Source organism: Oncorhynchus kisutch, linkage group LG1 (assembly GCF_002021735.2).
Source record: "Oncorhynchus kisutch isolate 150728-3 linkage group LG1, Okis_V2, whole genome shotgun sequence".
NCBI lineage: Eukaryota > Metazoa > Chordata > Actinopteri > Salmoniformes > Salmonidae > Oncorhynchus > Oncorhynchus kisutch.
This window is the reverse complement of record NC_034174.2, coordinates 15,691,126-15,712,145: the sequence shown is the minus strand read 5'-3', so window position 1 is coordinate 15,712,145 and position 21,020 is coordinate 15,691,126. Positions and strand designations below refer to the sequence as shown.

Sequence of the window (21,020 nt, the reverse complement as noted above, 5' to 3'; positions counted from 1 at the left end):
TTTCTTGAAGCGTCCATTGTGCGCGGTCACAAGTCATATGACAGCACTAAGCATTTCCTCTACACTTGTGCGAACGCCACAACACTGGTCGTTTTCTGTCGAAGTTGAGTGGTAATATCAATTTCAAGATGCTGGCACTCATAAACCGGCTTTTGGACTGGTTCAAGTCCCTCTTTTGGAAAGATGAGATGGAGTTGACTCTGGTTGGACTTCAACACTCGGGGAAAACCACATTTGTTAACGTTATAGCTGTAAGTTTTTATTTTGCTGTTAGCTAATGTTAGCAGCTAGTTATAGTAGCTTTCTAGTTACGTAAGCACTAACTAGCTAAGTTAGCGACTTCAGCAATATCGATTTAGTATCGTCCCTCTGCTATCTATATTATTGATTGACTAGCCTATCCGACAATTGTCTTCTGCAAAGTCAGCCAGCTACGTTAACGTACAATAGCACAAGTCATACTTCGCGGCTAACCTTCCAAACTAGCTGTCTACTGCTAGTTAGAGGTCTTTATTTGTGGTTTGATGGCAATATAATCAGACTGTTCACCCACTTTTTGGGAATTTGGTTAAATATTATTTTGCTCGCTAGTCAAGGTTTATTCCTAAAACATCTGGATTAACTAGCTAATTAGCCAATTCCCCTTTTTACTAGCTACAACAGGCCAAGCAACAGCCTTAATGCCCACAATAGGGCGATATTATTATTATGTATTATTAATGTCCAAATGTCATCTACCCAGCTGGTGATACACCCCAGTGACCAGCTCGTTCATAAAATAATGCCGTGCTGACTTTAAAAAAAATAAAAAAAACGTGGTAAATAAACTTTTCCACCGTGGCTGCTCTCCAAACACTTAAAAGACACCCTCTGCCACATGCCTTTGGGGGAATCCGGTCCAAATGATTAGCCAAGCAAGGGAAGTCTGCAATGTAAGGCCCTCGTTTTCATTGGGTTTTGCGAGTGAATAATTATGTTCACTCCGGGGCCTGAACCTCCCCATAATTCAATTCGCGACGATTGTACATCCGCAAAAAAAAAACCGCCAGCAATGGAGAAGTCAACATACAAGTTGTTTTGTTTTGCACACTTTGTACAAAATAATGAAATGCAGTACTACAGGATAATTCTTAACGTATCTCTTTATTAGATAGCTATACCTGGCATGTTCACATATCTTTTACTTGTTTTTTTAATATTTTTTTTTTTTAACAACAAATCAAAACAAAGCACATGAGGGAACACAAGCATGCATAGATTACAAACAATGGACAATCGAGCTAGGGGGTACAATATCACATTACAATTACACAAGGACCTTAGAATAGATTTTTGGCTTATATCCAAATATATTGATGGCGAGTGTGTTACCACAAATATTTGTACTACTCCCCTCACAGACCATAGGGCTATTTACATTGATATCAAAATATTTACCCCTGATACTAACCTTGGCAGAGCATCCTATTGGAAGCTAAATAGCTCATTATTAAATAATGATATAGTTAAATTTGAGGTTAAAGATCTGCTCTCACACTTTTGGGAAAGGGTTTGTGAAGAAAGATCTTATTGCAAGAACTGGGAGCTCTTTAAATTTGAGGTGTCCAAATACCTTAGACAATATGGTAGTAATCTTACTAAGACCAGAAGAGCTGAGGAGGAAAAGGTGATCATTAAGATAACTTCCCTTTCTCAGTGGTCCCCAGACGGCCTCTCGCGGGAGGGGAAGATGGAACTAATTGAGTTACAAAATAAACTGGATAATATATATATAGATTAAAAACAGAAGGAACCTTTATTAGATCTAGGAAAAAATGGATTGAGGAGGGAGAACAGAATTCATCCTATTTCTTTAGACTTGGGAAATTTCACTCTAAAAATAACACTATCCATAAATTTAACATTGATGGTGTTATTACAGATGACCAAAAATTCATCGCTAAATACTGTAGCAATTTTTACAGAAAATTGTATAGCTCTACGTACTGTCAGGAATCCACAGATAAGTTTTTTTTAACTCACTGAATAATGTTCACTCTCAGTGATATAGATTCTAAACATTGTGATGAACCCATCAAAGTTGAAGAGATTAGAGTCTATCAAACATCTAAAGAACAATACATCACCAAGTGTTGATGGAATTACATCATAATTTTACAAATTATTTTCTGAATAAGTAGCTCCCTTCCTATTTGAAGTATTTTTTAGAGAGTATTAAAAACAATGTTCTCCCTCCTACAATGAGTCAGGGATTAATAACACTGATACCTACTAATAAAGAAGTGCTGCTCATCGATAACTGGTGTCCAATTTGTCTGCTTAATAATGACTATAAGATATTCGCCTTTACTACTTGCAAAAATAATTAAAGAAGTCCTGGATGCAATCATTGATGAAACACAGTCTGGCTTAATGAGGAACAGACATATTTCTAACAATGTCAGACTAGTATTAGACATACTTGACTACTCAGACCTAATAACCGAGGATAGCTTCATATTATTTTAAGATTTTTATAAAGCATTTGACACAGTAGAGCATCAGTTTCTCTTCCACTCCCTTGAGAGACTTGGCTTTGGGGATTTTTTTCTGTAAGGCTATTAAGACTATGCAAATGGTAACAGCTCTATCAAATTGAAATATGGCACCTCACCTAGATTTGAGTTAAAGAGAGGACAACCTTGCCTAATTCCTATCTCCCCGTATCTGGTTTTGTTAATCACCCAACTTCTTGCAAATTCTTTAAATAATAGTCCTGTAAGGTATTTCCATAGCTGGTAAATAAATTATTATAAGCCAGCTGGCTGATGGTACTACACTTTTTCTGAAATACGCTAACCAAATTCCCATATCGATCAATGTGATACAATCCTTTTCCAAAGCATCTGGTCTATATCTTAACATTAATAAATATGAACTCATAGCTGTCAAAGATTGTGTGACCCCTTCATATTATGGTATTCCAGTAAAAGAAGAACTTACATATTTAGGCTTAACCATTACAAAGGATCAAAAGTCTAGAGGCTTACTACATTTTAACCCTCTTATTAAAAATACCCAGAAGAAGCTAAATCTATGGCTACAGAGGGACTTATAACCAAGTCCTAATAACCAAGGCTAAAGGTATCTCTAGACTAACATATGGCGCTCTATCTTTATATTTGGAAAGTTTGGATGTTGCCACACACACTTGTTAACAAAATTAAGGAAGTTTCCTTTAAAATTATTCATAAATATTATCCTGCCAACCACTATATGAAGAAGTTTAAGGAAACCATCAACTCAAATTGCTCCTTTTGTGACGCAACACTGTTTCTGGGTGGTCATATTTTTTGGCATTGTATTCATGTAAGAAAACTGTGGCAAGACATCAGTAGATTTATAATTGAACACATTTATGAAGATTTTACACTATTGTGGAGAGATGTACTGCTTGAATTCTTTACATACGATAGAAATAAGCTGAAACATTTTTATGTAATTAATTTCATTATTCTTTTGGCCAAATTTCATATACACAAATGTAAATTTACAAACAAAAAAAAAACACATTTTCTTACCCTACAAAAATAAATTGAACTGTATTTTAAATATTCTACTAACAAAAAAGCTGTTAGAATTGTAACTTTATGTATGTCCCTTAAGGTCCTTGTGTAATTATGTGATATTGTACCCCCTAGCTCGATTGTCCATTGTATATAATCTATATATACCTGTGTTCCCTCATGTACTTTCTGTATTGATTTGTTGTTAATAATTTAAAAAAATAGGGAGGAAGGAATTATTTTTAAATGGACTTCCCTTGCCCGGAAATTCGTCACTTCCCGCGATTGTCTTTTCAGCCACCGGTAGCTTGTGGGTGCCTTAAATGCGATAGTCAATTATGATTGTATGTCTACTTACATTAAATATAATTATTAATATATGCCTACTGTATGATAGCTAGCAAATTAATTATCTAAATAATGTTAGCCTGCCTACCTGGAACTTCTGAAGGATGTTTTATTTCTACAATTCCCAAAAGCTAACCGAACAAAAACATAATTACCGTCATGTGCATTAGTAGCACAATTTCTAACTTATTTACATTTGTTTTTTACTTACACGTACTTGTATGTTGACTCTATATTGACGTTGAGGTTTTATGTTTTGGCGGATGTACAATCATCGCGAATTGAATTACTGTGCGTTTCAAGCCCAGTAGTGAACGTAATTGTACACTCGCAAACTCCATTAAAAACAAGGGCTTGTGTTGCAAACTTCCCTTGCTTGGCTAATCATTTGGACCGACGACCAATATGGCTGCGGGGATTCCCCCAAGGGCATAAGGCGAGGGTAAGTGGACGAGAGTGTGTCTACTATGAGTTTGAAACGCAGCCAAAGTAGACAACCCTCGGCCCTAGAATGACGTTTTGGATCGTCACGTCCGAGTGTACCTTAAATGCCCCTTTCCAAAGTGAGAAAGAGGGATGATAAGAGAGGTAACGACCTTGGTGGAAATCTTGATGTTGACCTTAAAAACAACCAACCTAAAGCTATTAATATACATAGTAAGCTAATGTATCTAGTTAGCACTCCTGTCATGTAGCTAGCTACAGTTACCCATAGCTGGTTATCTAGTTTTATAGTTTGGTAATTTATTCCAGAAGTAGTATTAGCCACTCTAGCATGGTGGTGGAAAATTGTTTTTATTAAGAATTTGCAAATTTGTCCTTTTTTGGGGAGGAGCGCCAATTTGATCGGTTTAAGGAAGAAACTGACGCCTTTGCAGCTTAATTGGAGGATGTTTTATGAACGAGCCAAACATCAGGAATAATGCCCTCTGGTGGACATTTAGGCTGGGCTATAAAAAAAACTGTTATTGAAAAAAGCTATTTCTCCAGCAAGAAGTTTGCAAGGACTATCTGGGATTGGTTTGAGTGGGGAGAGGAAAACTGAAAATGTGATGTTATTGGCAGAGAGGTTTGGAACTCTTTTATTGGTTTATTAACTCATTTACCGCATAATGATGTCACCATGGAAGGCTAAAACTCCCTCCTACTAAAACAGGCTGACATTTCCGGCTGTCTTCAAACATCTCTTACACTAAAAGGGCATTATCATAATATTCACAATTTCACAGTATTATTCCAACCTAATAAAGAAAAACCCTTGAATGAGTAGGTGTGACCAAACTTTTGACTGGTACTGTATGTGTGTGTATATATACATACACACAAACCTACTCATTCAAGGGATTTATATTTTTACTATTTTCTACATTGTAGAATAATAGTGACGACATCAACACTATGAAATAACACATGGAATCATGTAGTAACTAAAAAAGTTTGAAACATGTTTTAGTTTCTTCAAAGTAGCCACCCTTTGCCTTAATGACAGCTTTTCACACTCTTGGCATTCTCAAGCATCATTATGTTGTCATCCAGAGTCACATTTTATTTTCCAAGCTATAGCACACAATATTTAGCATATAGCAAGTTTTCAAAGGACCAAAGAGTTTTGTCTGCCTTGTGTTTTAATTTTTGGCATGGAAAAAACATTGTTATGCTGGTACCGTCACAGCCCTAATGCTCACGTCCTCGCTCCTCACCGTCTCAAAACCCATTGGAAAAGGTCAGAGGGGAGGAACCTTTGGCTTTCTCCTCCAATGGGTTTTGAGAAGGTGCCGAGGAGAATGCAGTTCAGATTCTCCCACAGTCTTCACTCTCAATGACTCACAGCTAACACCCACTAAACTGTATACCCGACCAATACATTTGATTTTCAGCTAGTTGCGTTGGCTAAACAAACAGGCCAGGGTCTCTTATACGATCATTTTGTCATTAGTGTTACAACTAGGGTTTCTCAAAAGCTGATTATTAGGCCTTGGAAATCGTGATCCTTTCCTCTTGACATCACAGTGGTTTGGATGTGCAAGATCAAAGACAGAAAGACGCTAGCTGACCAGAACAGTTCCAACAGAACAGAATGAGATGAACTTGAAGACCTATGCAGTGGAGGCTGCTGAGGGGAGGACGGCTCACAATAATGGCTGGAATAGAGTGGTATCAAACACATAAACACATGATTTATCACTCCATTCTGTGCTCTGATTCCCTTCAGCAGCATTCTTGCCTCAAAACACCCAGTCATTGTTTCTACTGTATCTAACAACATAATAAATATGAATGAGAAATTGTTCACGATTTGATACCTAAACTTTTCCAGGTAGCCTATAATTCCAGGTATTTCTTATAGGATGTAGAGAGTAACACTACGGACTTATTCTGAGTCAGTCAGTGTTGTAGTGAATGAGATGCATGCCGTTGATGGGGAAGTGCCCATGTGGCTAGTTGTAATATGTTAGGGTGGTGGTGTTTCCAGCCAGGCTTCACTCACGAGACCACTACACTCACTTCTACTTTGGCCTGGTCAGGTGACTAATCAAGTCATGTGGTTACTAATGTGCGGCAGACAAAGCATATGTCTTGCTCAGAGACTGTTTGGGTTCAAGTAAAGGGCAAAGACAGTTGACTGCAGAATGACTTCAATTGTTTCTCTGTCCTGTCATCGAGAGTGTAGGCCTAGGATTTAGGGTTGGCTAAAAAGACACCATTCGCATTGCTCTTTTAAAGGCCCAGTGCATTCAAAAACGTGATATTTCTGTGTTTTATATTTCCACACAGCAGTTGGAATAATATTGTGAAATTTATGAAAATGCCCTTTTTAGTGTAAGAGCTGTTTGAAAGACCACCTGAAATGTCAGCCTGTTTTGGTGGGATGGAGTTTTGGTTAATAGACCAATAAGACTTCCAAACCTCTCTGCCAAACCTCTCTGCCAAACCTCTTGTAATTGTTATTGGTTACTCACTGTGTGTATTCCTCATGTCACTATTTCTAGATTTTATTTTTTATCTTTAATTCTGCATTGTTGGAAAAGGACCCGTAAGTAAAAATGTTACTGTTAGGCTACACCTATTGTTTAAGATGCATTTTTCAGTTTTCCCCTCCCCACTTAGACCACTCCCGGTCAGTCCTAGCACAATTCTTGCTTGAGAAATTGCTAAAAAGCTATTTAAAAAATAAATAAAAAATTCAATCACAAGTAAAGTACTTAATTGTTACCCAGAAATTATGTAATGTGTTAAAAATGTCTGCATTGGACCTTTAAATTCCCTCTGCCTCCCTGCACCTATTCTTCTCATAAGACAGGGTTCTTAGGCGATAGACCTTTATTTAACCAGCTAGACCAGTTGAGAACAAGTTCTCATTTACAACTGCGGCCTGGCCAAGATAAAGCAAAGCAGTGCGACAAAACAACACAGAGTTACACATAGGATAAACAAAAGTACAGTCAATAACACAATAGAACAATCAATATAGAGTGTGTGCAAATGGAGTAAGGAGGTAAGGCAATAAATAGGACATAGTAGCGAAGTAATTACAATTTAGCAAATTAGCACTGAAGTGCAGATGATGTTGATGTGCAAGTAGAAATACTGGTGTGCAAAAGAGCAAAAATGTAAATTAAAACAATATGGGGATAAGGTAGGTAGTTGGATGGGCTATTTACAGATGGGCTGTGTACAGCTGCAGCGATCGGTAAGCTGCTCAGATAGCTGATGCTTAAAGTTAGTGAGGGAGCTATAAGTCTCCAACTTCATCGATTTGTGCAATTAGTTCCAGTCATTGGCAGCAGAGTACTGGAAGGAAAGATGGCCAAAGTGGGTGTTGGCTTTGGGGATTTTTTTTATTTTACCTTTATTTAACTAGGCAAGTCAGTTAAGAACAAATTCTTATTTTCAATGACGGCCTAGGAACAGTGGGTTAACTGCCTGTTCAGGGGCAGAACGACAGATTTGTACCTTGTCAGCTCGGGGGTTTGAACTTGCAACCTTCCGGTTACTAGTCCAACGCTCTAACCACTAGGCTACCCTGCCGCCCCAGGGTGACCAGTGAGATATACCTGCTGGAGTGCGTGCTACGGGTGGGTGTTGTTATGGTGACCAGTGAGCTGAGATAAGGCGGAGCTTTACCTAGCAAAGACTTATAGATGACCTGGAGCCAGTGGGTCTGGCGACGAATATGTAGCGAGGGCCAGTCGATGAGAGCATACAGGTTGCGGTGGTGGGTGGTATATGGGACTTTAGTGACAAACGGACAAATTGTCTCCTTTAAAATCTGAAACTTGTCTGCATTCCAAACATATTTCCTCTAGAGGTTGTGACCCCTTACAAGCCTTAGAAATGAATAAATTAACATTATTTTGAAAGAATTTCTGTCAAAAAAAATGTACATAAGGGAGGCACTTGTGCAAATACCACAAAACTTTTAGCAGGTGAGCAGTTTTTTTTACAACAGGAATTGTGCAAAATATGGGGTGTGTTCCAGAGTGCGCTCCAGGTCATTCGTAAATTCTGAGCGTTGTCAGATTGTCTGTTAGTAAATTCAGAGTGTTTCGCTCTCACAGCGTTCAGAGCACACTGGACGCTCTGGCCGAGTTCGCTAGCTACTTGCAGACACAAATGAGAGAACACCTCACTCTGACCATTTTACTCACCCTAGCAGAGCTGGTTATCTAGACCGTTGGTGACCTAACTGCTGCTAGCAACAATTGAATAACGTTTTTTTGCAGACGTTGAATCGGTCTTATTCATCGGGTGTTGGGCATTCGTAAATTCATCATTTATTTCGCACTCTGGCACATTCAGGCGAGTGCTGTCAAATCTGAGTAGATAGCCAGTGTGAATTTACAAACGCAGCCCAGCCACGACAATTAGGTTTATGTCTCTGGTATACCATTTTAGTTAGGCCTTGTATACAGGTGGCAATTCCAGGTGACATGTTAGAATTAGGAACACTTTGACCTAGCTTTTCCATGTTTATTCCATGTCAGCCAAGCTTGTTCCATGTCAGTTCCATGTCAGCTCAGCTTGTACAATCACTCAAAAGTGATCAATGGTCTTTTCTCTTCTTGTTCAGTCTGGGCATTTTAGTGAAGACATGATCCCTACAGTTGGATTCAACATGAGGAAGATCACAAAAGGCAACGTTAACATCAAGGTAGGTCTTCAGTCACTACAGTATGTAGGCTACTGTAATGTTTCACAGTGGCAATCTATACCTACTGCATGATTGAAAAAATGTGTGACCTCTGCTTTTCCAGATCTGGGATATAGGAGGGCAGCCGAGGTTCAGGAGCATGTGGGAACGTTACTGTCGGGGAGTTAACGCAATTGTGTGAGTATCTGAGTTTGTCCATTTGTCAGTCTGCATGGGTACAATTTATATTCAGGAAGAGTACAGGACTGTTGATTGTTCTGTTTGTCTTAAGAGACACGTTCAGTGAAAACCAGTCAATGGTCAAACATTGAGTTGGGTATGTTTTGAGCACGTCCAATTCTTTAAAGTATACATAACATTATTTTTGATGCGTTTTGTCAACTTGTGCCATGTCTTTTAAATATTTGATTTCTTTAGATACATGGTGGATGCAGCTGACCGTGAGAAGGTGGAGGCTTCCAGGAATGAGCTGCACAATTTGTTAGACAAGCCTCAGTTGCAAGGAATTCCTGTAAGTAAGCCTACACTTCCGAAACTGCTGAATTGAATGAATTCATGTAAATGACAGAGTTTCTTAATATGATCAGCAAGCATTTCTGCCACATGAGCTAAACTGTGGTTTGGCTTTTTAGATTTTGGTTCTTGGCAACAAAAGAGATATCCCCAGTGCTCTAGATGAGAAGCAGCTCATTGAAAACATGTGAGTATGAAGAGAAAAGATGAGGTGTTTCCTAGTAGTAAACCCACAGAAGTAATCACACAACATCTGATGCATCTTAGCTGAGGTAGTGTGAATCAACTCTACACCCCCTTTTTTAAAGTTGAGTATACTCATTCTAACTAAATGACGGAGGAGGAGTCCCTCTCTTATTGTGCCTTGATTGATTTTTATTGCCAACACATGTATACACACTGTACATACATTTTAAAAAGTGATGGGGATATCACAAAGTCAGACTTATTTCCATTGTGGTCCCCCCCCCCCCTTCCCGATTTGAAAAGTCTGGAGATGGATATTGAACATTGCCATTGTGAGTTAGGGCCTTTCTATATTCTGATCATGTGCTTCTCATAATATTTCAGGTTTAACAGGGTACTTATGAAATGGTGATGGCATCACTGATGTCACAATTGTTTCTTCTACAAACTTTTAAACAAGAGCTTTTCAGTTTCCTTCCATGCTGTGTCCTTGGCTGTGCTTATCCACTTCAAGATGGATACACTAATATAGTAGCAGTACAAAGACATTCATCACACACACAATTACTTTTTAAAAGATGCACTATGCAGAAATCGTTCCACCATTTCCTGGTTTCTACAATTCTAATAATTTGCCATAATTTCAGTTTGTGACAAAACAAGCAGTCCATTGTGTAGAGAATCATTGTACCATCTAAACCGCTGTGAAATACCTTTGCAATAAATAAAAATAATGTTGTTTTGGATGTTTGAAGCTGGTGTACAAAAACTCAACTCAAAAAACGGAAAGCATTGAAATAGCGCACATAGAACAGATCTACCGCTTTGACTCGCTTTCAATGAGAATGAAAGATCTATAACTGACATTTCTATGTGAATTTGGTCAGGTCCCCGAGAAGTTAGATATTGTAGTCACATTTTCTATTGTTATTTTTTTTTCTTATGACCATAACTACCTTGGAAGATTAGTTACCATTCTTGAAGTACTTTGCTGGAGTTTTGAACACTGCTATCCTTTTACTAATCTCACATCAGCAAAGACCTAATGGTTTTATTATAGAAGAGAAGTTATGATTTAGGACTTTCTAGGCATGCCTTTTTTAGAAGCTTTGTTTTCCTTTTTCATAGAGAAACATTGCATTATTCTGTCACTTGTACCAAATAGAGTACAGTATGAAGATGGGCAGAAACGGCTTCTCCAGTAGAAATCCCTGACCACGCTTGTAGGCGACGTTGGCTAGCTAAGCTCATGCACAGAAACACGTCGTTGGGTTTGAAGGTTGTCTTGTGCCAAACTGCACATTTACAGGCCAGCAAATCAAAGGCACTCCTTTAACTACAATTACCATAATCCATTGCACGCCTTCTTGTCTGGTCTGTGTGTTCCTTTTATGCCTGCTACGTTAGGAGAGAGGGAGAAAGAGAGAGCAGTTGCTTCGCTAGGTATCTTTACCTGAAAGTACATGATCTAAGTGATTGATAGTTGTTTGTTCTTAACTGACTTGCCTAGTTAAATAAAAAGGTAAAAATAGTTGTTATTCAGAAGTAAGCGCTATTTACTTTGAACTACCAAAATACTCATTTTGTCAGACAGCAGCTCTATAGAGATGACTTGGAATTAAGTAATAAAATGAAACAAAAGTAATATACACAACTGAAATATTTTATTAAAGTATAGTTATTAAGTTATTAAGTGATAAGCAGTCATGGGCAGTCACTACCATCATGGGACTTTTATTGATTGTTTTATTCTGTTTTACAGCAGTCAACCCACATAAACCGTGATTTTTAAAATAATCTAATCAAAACCGAACCGATCTCAAAAGCACTAGTCGCTCAGCACTAACTACTTAAGTCATTGGCTCGAATGTTGTGCCTTTACATTTCGAGAAAATGAACTAAGGAAGAATGTTTCACTTCTCAAATGCCAGCCTGGTCTGCTTCGCAAGATTTCCCAGAAGTCTTGTGATGTTGCACCTCTGGGTTTAGAAACTCCTTGCTAGTACTCTACTGCTTTTAGAAATTATACAGGTTTTCAAAAGGAAACAGCTCCCTCTGTTGGCCAGTTAATATTAACACCAACATCACAGTTGATGGCAGGTTATCAGTTTTCTTTACCGCTTTCTTTCTGCAGGAACTTGGCAGCTATTCAAGACAGAGAGATTTGCTGCTACTCCATTTCCTGCAAAGAGAGAGACAACATAGGTGAGTAAGATGGTGATGGTGGAACGGTTTGCTTGTCTGAGTGGAAGGCTGGAGGAGAGGAAACAAATGAACAATAACATGGTGCACCCAAAGTGGCTACATATATACACTTGTGTATTCTGAATCATACTTACCCACCACTGTAGGCGTCTCGTGTTTCACCTGCTGTCTCTCCTGTCTCACACTGACCCCCATGCTTCTCCTGCCTTCCAGATATCACACTGCAGTGGCTCATCCAACAATCAAAATCTGGGAGAAGCTGAAAGTACAGGAACTCTGTCCTCCCAGCTCCATCTTCCATGTTACCCTCATGCCACACCCTGTTCACACATGTACAGTGTTCCCTCCAACTCCGATGCTGCACTGTGCCCCCTGCCCGTTCCTCCCTGTTGTTCTAATTTTATCCAATGATTCTCCCCCATAAACCCCCATACCTCTGCACTACTAAAAGATGGTAGCCCCTGGTCAATGCCAAATACCACATCCCATGAGTCACAGAATGGGCATTACACCTCTGCCATGAGGTGCTACTTCAGTCTCTTGAACGGAGGTTTAGTCTGTCAGCCTTTTTCATTCTATGGGCTGAACGACAGGCGTTTCCCACACCTGTAAGTCCAACTGTTTATAACACTAGTGTAGCGATCCTGCACCCTCAGGATGGGTTGTTTAGCCACTGACTGGGGCCTCATCATTATACATGTTCTCCAGACAGTCCTGTGTGAAGCTATAGGGAAAATAAGACATACACTACATGACCAAAAGTATGTGGACACCTGCTCGTCGAACATCTCATTCCAAAATCATGGGCATTAATATGGAGTTGGTCCCTCCTAGGCCTGGCTCGGAGTCGGCTGTCCTATTCATCAAAAAAGGTGTTTGATGGGGTTGAGGTCAGGGCTCTGTGCAAGCCAGTCAAGTTCTTCCATGCCGATCTCGACAAACCATTTCTGTATGGACCTCACTTTGTGCACGGGGGCATTGTCATGCTAAAACAGGGAAGGGCCTTCCCAAAACTGCTGCCACAAAGTTGGAAGCACAGAATGATCTAGAATGTCATTGTATGTTGTAGCGTTAAGATTTCCCGTCACTGGAACTAAGGGGCCTAGCTTGAACCATGAAAAACAACACCAGACCATTAGTCCTCCTCCACCAAACTTTACAGTTGGCATTATGCATTCGGGCAGGTAGCGCTTTCCTGGCATCCGCCAAACCCAGATTTGTCCGTCGGACTGCCAGATGTTGAAGCGTGATTCATCACTCCAGAGAACGCCTTTCCACTGCTTCATTGTCCAATAGTGGCGAGCTTTACACCCCTCCAGCTGACGCTTGGCATTGTGCATGATGATCTTAGGCTTGTGTGCGGCTGCTCGACCATGGAAACCCATTTCATGAAGCTCCTGACGAACAGTTATTGTGCCGATGTTGCTTCCAGAGGCAGTTTGGAACTCGGTAGTGAGTGTTGCAACTGAGTACAGACGGCAGTCCCGTTCTGTGAGCTTGTGTGGCTTACCACTGAGCCGTTGTTGCGCAAAGAAGTTTCCACTTCACAATAACAGCACTTACAGTTGACCAGGGGAGAAATTTGACAAACTGACTTGTTGGAAAGATGGCATCCTATGACGGTGCCACGTTGAAAGTGACTGAGCTCTTCAGTACGTGCCATTCCACTGCCAATGTTTGTCTATGGAGATTGCATGGCGGTGTGCTTTAATTTATACACCCGTCAGCAGCGGGTGTGGCTGAAATAGACAAATCCACTAATTTGAAGGGGTGTCCACATACGCTTGTATATATAGTGTATGTTAATATACGTCACAGGGAAAGTAAATAGACTTTCTGGTTTCCCTTCTTGTCTCTGTCATGTTCTACTGTGAGATTAACAGCTTTATGGCCTTTGCCTTTTTTTTTGCCAATTCAAATTTTTGAGCAATGAATTATGTAAGTAGTTCAGTAGCTAGGTATGTACAAATATCAAGCTGTTAAGATTTTTACATATGTGAGCACATATGGATATTTTATATTAATGTACTGATGGTCAAGATAGTGGGTTGGTTGTGTGGTTATCAGCCCTGTTTGTAATTTGCCTCAGTGAAATTATGTCTACTGCGGGCAATGAGCTGAGAGAGAGTGGCAGAATTCAAAGTGCCTTGTGCAATATCTCATCTCTGAAGCAAACAGCATGCAAAGTGTGCCTTCCTGAGCAGAGAAAACACCACTCCTATATATATATTCAAGAAATCGAAAGGCATTCTTGTTAATTTAGACATTGTACTGTTATCGTTCACCCTCAGTTGCGATATTTTCTGTGGCGCATTTTTGAAATATATATTTATGGTGTCAATACTTGGAATTATTTAGTAATTATGTTATCTGGGTGGATAAAAACGTAAACTATGCTTAAAGATGAACTTTGTCATTAAAATTAACGACATTTGACTACACTCATTGGACTAATACTTGTATCAATAATCATAGCCTACTACCAATAGCCTCTACTATGATTTTAACTCGAAAACATCAGATTCGAAAACAAATGTCGGAAAGTGAAAAAAATGATTTTTATACCTCCAGATTGGTTTTGACATGGGTATTTTCTGACTCTTCACCTGTCTGAGCATCTACTTTTTAATGCTTGTGGATGTTTTCTATTGGTGTAAAGGTGATATTGCTTGACACACGGCAAGACTGACATGCATGGTAGCCAATTGCTGAAACGCGCCTGCCCCCTCTTTCTTGACGACATACCTGGAACTCCAATCACACCTTAAAACCGGGAACGTTTCAAAGTCATATTATGTTTCTTTCATATATTTTAAAATTAGATTTTAACCTTAACCACACTGCTAATCTTATGCCTAACCTTCACTTAAGAGAACATATCTTAACAAAATCATGAATTGTTACCATATAGACATTTTACATTGTGGCAACTAGTGACAACGGATGGGTTTGGTTTGTTGACAAAGTGTGGAGCGCTATCGACCTTTTCAGCCAGTTTAGCCTAGGTGGCTTGTAAGCATTACACGGAAGACAATTCAGCCATTTGTTCATCAAAAATTGTCTATTTGAACTATGTATTTTAAGACCGACCCAGAACAAAGATGCAATGGAAGTCGATACTGGTTGGTCTCGTCGTACTCAGACTGACTTTCAGTAGTCTACTATAGCTAGCGTTTGGACTGGGACCTAGCTGGGGGTTCAACTTCACCCTAAATTTAAATGGAGACGCACAAAGCAGGACCTCTTGTGCCAAACTTGGTGAAGAAGATTCACCTAAGAAGAAGTCTTACCTTAGCCTCTTTGAAGGGGACAGGAGATATAGCTCCTTCTCGGACACACTCAAGTTAAAGATGAAAGGCATGGCCAAAGACATGTTCTACTTTGGATACGACAACTACATGAAATATGCCTTTCCTGAAGATGAGCTCAATCCCATTGACTGTCAAGGGAGAGGTCCTGACGTTTTCAACCCGTGAGTATTAGGCCTAGAACCAATCTGGTAACACGTGCAATTGATTATTCGGTTGGTAGACTGCCCTGTCCAACTAGCTGAAGTGTGTGTCCAGTGTCCATTCATTATTTACATTGTGACGGATGATGTTAACTGTGCGGTTATTGTAATTTGCACCTGTCTGTCATGCAGGACTTGTTATCAAATCTGGTTAAGTTGATGTAAATAGCTAACCAAATACAGTTACTGTAAGACTGACATTATACTTGTTTGTCCACTCTATCTACTTTGAAATACATTATTTTGAATCTGATAACAAAAGGCACAAAGAAAATGCACAGCTGGATGAAATGTAATTTTTCTCAAGCTGAAACAGGGTCAATCCATTTAACTTGTTCAGCTTGTGATCAAGTTGAATGTGGTCCCACAATTCCCACCATGGTGTTTGCATTATTGCCTACATGTACATACCCTCAATTATTGTCAAGCCTCTTTTTTACATGTTTGACCTGAAACAACAGTAGTGAAACATCAACATCAATGATGTCTTGGGAAACTATTCATTGACACCCACTACTGGTAAGCAGCTGTATTTTCTATTCCTCTTTCATTTGTGTCAGCTTTTAGGATATTGGTATTCAAACGGTTTAGGAAGTTTTTCAATGATCCTGATAATGTTTCTCGCTCCAGGTGCTGGGGAATGTGTCAGAGTTCCATAGAGCTGTGAAGTTGGTGATAGACACGGTATCTTTCGACACTGCAAGTGTTTGAGGCTAACATCAGGTATAAATGTAATATCCGTATTGACTAGAACTTTTTTTGTTAGCTCAGGTTCAAGTTCCAGATGTAAAGATGTAGCAAACAGCGGTGGAGTTGCAGCTCACATTTCAGTAAACCACAAGTACCATTTCGTAATCTTTCCAAGCTGCAAAGAAAACAAAAAATTGCAGGTGCTGTGGTGGTGGAGGGAGGGAAGGGTGTTTATATTGTTTAAAGTAGGGTAATGGTAGCTCTAATCTAGTGGTAGGAGCAAAGTTCAATGCATCTATCTCTGAATCCTAGCCACCTTAATGTTTAAACAAGGACTGCCTTCTAACTTCTCTTGATGGTTGTCTCATTCGTTCATTCTTTGTGCCTCCAGGATCCTGGGTAGTCTGATCTCTGCTCACATCCTCCTGACTGACCCCAAGCATCCCTTCGGTGACGTGGGCATGGACGATTATGACAATGACCTACTACACCTGGCCCACGACCTGGCAGTCCGCTTGCTGCCATCCTTCGAGAACACCAGCACAGGCATCCCCCACCCCAGGGTGAGAGGAGAGCTGCATGGTTAATGGCCTGGTCTGTCCTGGGTTCTTAACGATTTGACAGGGCTGGCTTTGCCGACAGGTGGAGATAGATCTAAGACCATTAAACAACAACAGAGGTCCACTATCAGTCTTGACATTTACTTCACCTGTTGTTTACACAATGTGTGTATATATAACGAGCACAACTATGCCGTACTGAAATAACTGTAATGTTCTTCAGTGACTGATTACCCTGTCACTTCATTTCCTCAGGTGAACCTGAAGAGTGGTGTCTCTCCAGACAGCATCGATGAGACTTGCACATCTGGGGCTGGCTCCCTGATGGTGGAGTTTGGCATTCTGAGCCGTCTGATTGGAGACTCCACGTTTGAGTGGGTGGCAAGACGGGCTGTCCGAGCCCTGTGGAAACTGAGGAGCAACGAGACAGGCTTGCTAGGTGAGTAGAGATCATCTTTGTAGTTTGTATGTAGATGTTTGCTCATGTGTACCTGCATCTTTCTCTCTTGTTGTATCGCACATGGTTACCTCTTCTCTTCAACTCTCAGGGAACGTGGTGAACATTCAAACGGGACAGTGGGTTGGCATGCAAAGTGGCCTGGGAGCAGGGATGGACTCGTTCTACGAGTACCTGCTTAAGTCTTACGTCCTGTTTGGAGAGAGAGAGGACTAGCGGATGTTCCAAGCTTCTTATGAGAGCATCCAGAACCACCTGAGAATGGGGTCAGTCCTGTGCTTGAATTGACTTGATGAGGGTGTGTTTGTGTGGATGCATAGTGTTCTAATGGTTGTGTGTTGAATGATTGGCCATATTTGAGGTTATATTAGTAATGTGGCGGCATGTTGTTTAGTATTGATCTACATTCTGTAAAGGTAATGTGTGTGTGTGTGTGTGTGTGTGTGTGTGTGTGTGTGTGTGTGTGTTGATGTTGACCTGCAGGAGGGAGTCATGTAATGAGGGAGAAGGGGACCCTCCACTCTACGTCAATGTGAACATGTTCAACGGCCAGATCATGAACACCTGGATCGACTCCCTGCAAGCCTTCTTCCCTGGCCTCCTGGTAGACACCTCTCTCTCTCTCTGGGAATGGGGAGCAGTACAAACCCTGCATATGTCCTCAACCTACAATGTCCCAATAAATGTTGTTCAGTAGAATACCTTGGTGTATGTTCAACCTGACAGCGTTACTACTGTTTATGATGTTTTCCCCGTGTCTGTTCTCTGACCCCGTGTCTGTTCTCTGACCCCGTGTCTGTTCTCTGACCCCGTGTCTGTTCTCTGACCCCGTGTCTGTTCTCTGACCCCGTGTCTGTGCTCTGACCCCGTGTCTGTGCTCTGACCCCGTGTCTGTGCTCTGACCCCGTGTCTGTGCTCTGACCCCGTGCCTGACCACCTCAGGTGTTGAATAGTGGTGTTGAGGAGGCCATTTGCATGCATGCCTTCTACTACGCCATCTGGAAGCGCTTCGGGGCCCTACCTCTCCTACCGGAGAGGTACAACTGGCAGCTACAGGCGCCTGACGTGCTCTTCTACCCCCTGAGGCCAGAACTGGTGGAGTCCACCTATCTCCTCTACCAGGTACCAGTGCTGCACATGCATTGGAGACAACATTTGATACAGAATGTTTGTTAGTTTTATTTGTTTTGAGCTGCTTTGCGCTATTTCATTTCCCCTCACAGGCAACCAAACATCCTTTGTATTTGCACGTAGGACTGGACATCCTTGAGAGTCTGGAAAAAAATGCCAAAGTCTGGTTGTTGAAAAACACTTTTACTTTTAGAGAGGAAGCCTGTTTCTACTGTTCCCTAAACTGATGTGTGGATATGACAGGTGTGGGTATGCCACTCTTCACCACATGGTGGACAAGTCCAAAGAGGATCGCATGGAGAGCTTTTTTCTCAGCGAGACCTGCAAATACCTTTACCTGGTATGTACTTTACTGACTTTATTGTCCCCATGGGGAAATTTTTGCAGTATCATATACATGTTTAAATTGCTTAGCTTATTTTTTTTTCGCTTAGCTTTTTTTTCTATTAGCTTTTCTGAGCTAATAGAACCTGTCATTCTAGTTAATCCTGGGACATTCTCCTTCCAGCTGTTTGATGATGACAACCCCTTGCACAAATCAGAGAACAAGTACATCTTCACCACAGAGGGCCATGTGGTACCTATTGATGCGCGCTTCCGGGAGAAGCAGTGGAATGACCTGTTCCCCTGTGAGGAGAGAGTGGTGACAGACCAGGAGACCTCCAACGGGTCATTTTCTATCAACAATATCAATGTAATGACCTCTGATATATAAATATATATTACCCTGACACTGCCTGCATTATCAAATACTGCAGCTTAAAATATACAGTAATGAATGCCGTGCATTTCTTTCTGCTAAATAAGCACAAACATATTTGAAATATGCGGAGTTAGGTCAGGGTAGCCTAGTGGTTAGAGCGTTGGACTAGTAACCGAAAGGTTGCAAGTTCGAATCCCTGAGCTGGTACAAATCTGTCATTCTGCCCCTGAACAGGCAGGTAACCCACTGTTCCTAGGCCGTCATTGAAAATAAGAATTTGTTCTTAACTGACTTGCCTAGTAAAATAAAGGTAAAAAATAAATTAAAATAGTTATATTTTTCGTACAAATCATCATCATCTCCTCTGCTTCCTTTCTTCAATGTGACAGGGTCTCTGAGGAGCGGAGGTACTCCCTGCCTTTGAAGAGTGTGTACATGAGACAGATCGATCACATGGTGGGACTGTTCTGAGGAGAGATCACTGCTGTGTCTGTGTCCTCAGTTTGTAGACTCACTAACTCAGGCACAGCTTGTTGTGTGAAGAGGACAGAGGGGTCTTACCTCACCCTGCTCTACCGCTCTGCTGCTCAGGACCAAGGTGGACAATACTCTCTAGGACCTTTTTAAAAATACCATTTCAATTGTTTTATAATATGCATCAGTTTATTTTGTAAAGGACAATCTTTTCTTTTTTTTTCAGTTAAAGGTTTGCTGGATTCCTGTTCCACAGCATTTTAAATGTGACTCTTTGAGTGTTGTTTGGTGTCATTATAACTGGGATGTTTTGGTTGAGGAATGAATGAAGCAGTGATGAGGGCTTTACTGTTCGAGCTTTGGTTTGGGTGTGTAGCTAGGTGTTCTGAACATACCGCTGATCTGTGAACTGTTATTGGGTTGAGGGAACAGTGCCATCCAGATACCTGTTTAATGTCCACAGCATCATTTTAAGTAGTGCCTCACTAGGATTGTCAATGCTGACGTGACCCCTTATTAATGCAGACGTGACACATTATTTATACAGACTTGGTATTAGTGCAGAGGTGACACCTTATTAGTGCAGAGGTGACACCTTATTAGTGCAGAGGTGACACCTTATTAGTGCAGAGGTGACACCTTATTAGTGCAGACGTGACACCTTATTAGTGCAGACGTGACACCTTATTAGTGCAGACGTGACACCTTATTAGTGCAGACGTGACACCTGATTAGTGCAGACGTGACACCTGATTAGTGCAGACGTGACACCTGATTAGTGCAGACGTGACACCTGATTAGTGCAGACGTGACACCTGATTAGTGCAGACGTGACACCTGATTAGTGCAGACGTGACACCTGATTAGTGCAGACGTGACACCTGATTAATGCAGACGTGACACAACATAAAAGCCAAGATGGTTGTGATAAAGTGAAAAAAGTGAATAACTTCCATTCTGTGACCGGTATAGAAGGTGGAAATCATTCCTCTTTAGTACAATATTTTTGACACTTCCTGTGGGTTTAAACAAAGCCATAAAGTGTGTAATGTTTAAGGTTGTGTAAGAGTATCATGTCTCTATTGAACAATTCTGAATTTCTATTCCAAGTATTAATATTCAAGGAAGGGCTATTCATGCGGCTATACACCGGTTGTGCTGCTTTGTATGTTCATGTTAATTTAGCTGTATATCCAAAGAGTTAGTACACAGCAGTACAGTATGTGTATGTGGATGACCTTGTGCAACCTTCCCTTGACTTAATGGTGCTAACAGACTATGTCAAGTACCAGTATGTGGGGAGGAACATATTTTTTGTGATTGACATCTTGTTTTGCGTCTGTCTTGTGAGTTCTCTATTTTTTGTCTTAGATAATCAAATCAGGACTTAACTTTCTTCTCTCAGGTCATCTTGAGTTTTAACTAAGTGGGCTTTTGACCTCTACAATACTGTTCAGACAATGCTGTAAGAATGTTTTTCTCTTAATGTCAGAAAAATCTATACAAATATTGTATGTGAAATAAATGGCAAGTACAGAACGTGAC

The 21,020-nt window shown here is 40.5% G+C and overlaps 2 protein-coding genes across 2 annotated transcripts; both read left to right on the top strand.

Moving 5' to 3' along the window:
* On the top strand, positions 1 to 14,394 carry LOC109898749 (ADP-ribosylation factor-like protein 8B-A). The gene is made up of 7 exons (XM_020493850.2): positions 1 to 251; positions 8,965 to 9,045; positions 9,149 to 9,222; positions 9,463 to 9,556; positions 9,678 to 9,745; positions 11,879 to 11,949; positions 12,163 to 14,394. Exons 1-7 carry the CDS (start codon positions 129 to 131, stop codon positions 12,210 to 12,212), a joined length of 561 nt encoding a protein of 186 aa, XP_020349439.1. The 5' UTR covers positions 1 to 128; the 3' UTR covers positions 12,213 to 14,394.
* Positions 14,395 to 15,299: 905 nt separating this feature from the next.
* LOC109898758 (ER degradation-enhancing alpha-mannosidase-like protein 1) lies at positions 15,300 to 21,014 on the top strand. Its single transcript, XM_031833801.1, is given in 12 exon segments — positions 15,300 to 15,410; positions 16,091 to 16,155; positions 16,157 to 16,183; positions 16,542 to 16,713; positions 16,966 to 17,149; positions 17,259 to 17,433; positions 17,651 to 17,771; positions 18,110 to 18,289; positions 18,391 to 18,464; positions 18,542 to 18,638; positions 18,807 to 18,992; positions 19,391 to 21,014. Coding segments are annotated over 12 exon segments (1,401 nt in total). The 3' UTR covers positions 19,400 to 21,014.
* Positions 21,015 to 21,020: the final 6 nt, after the last annotated feature.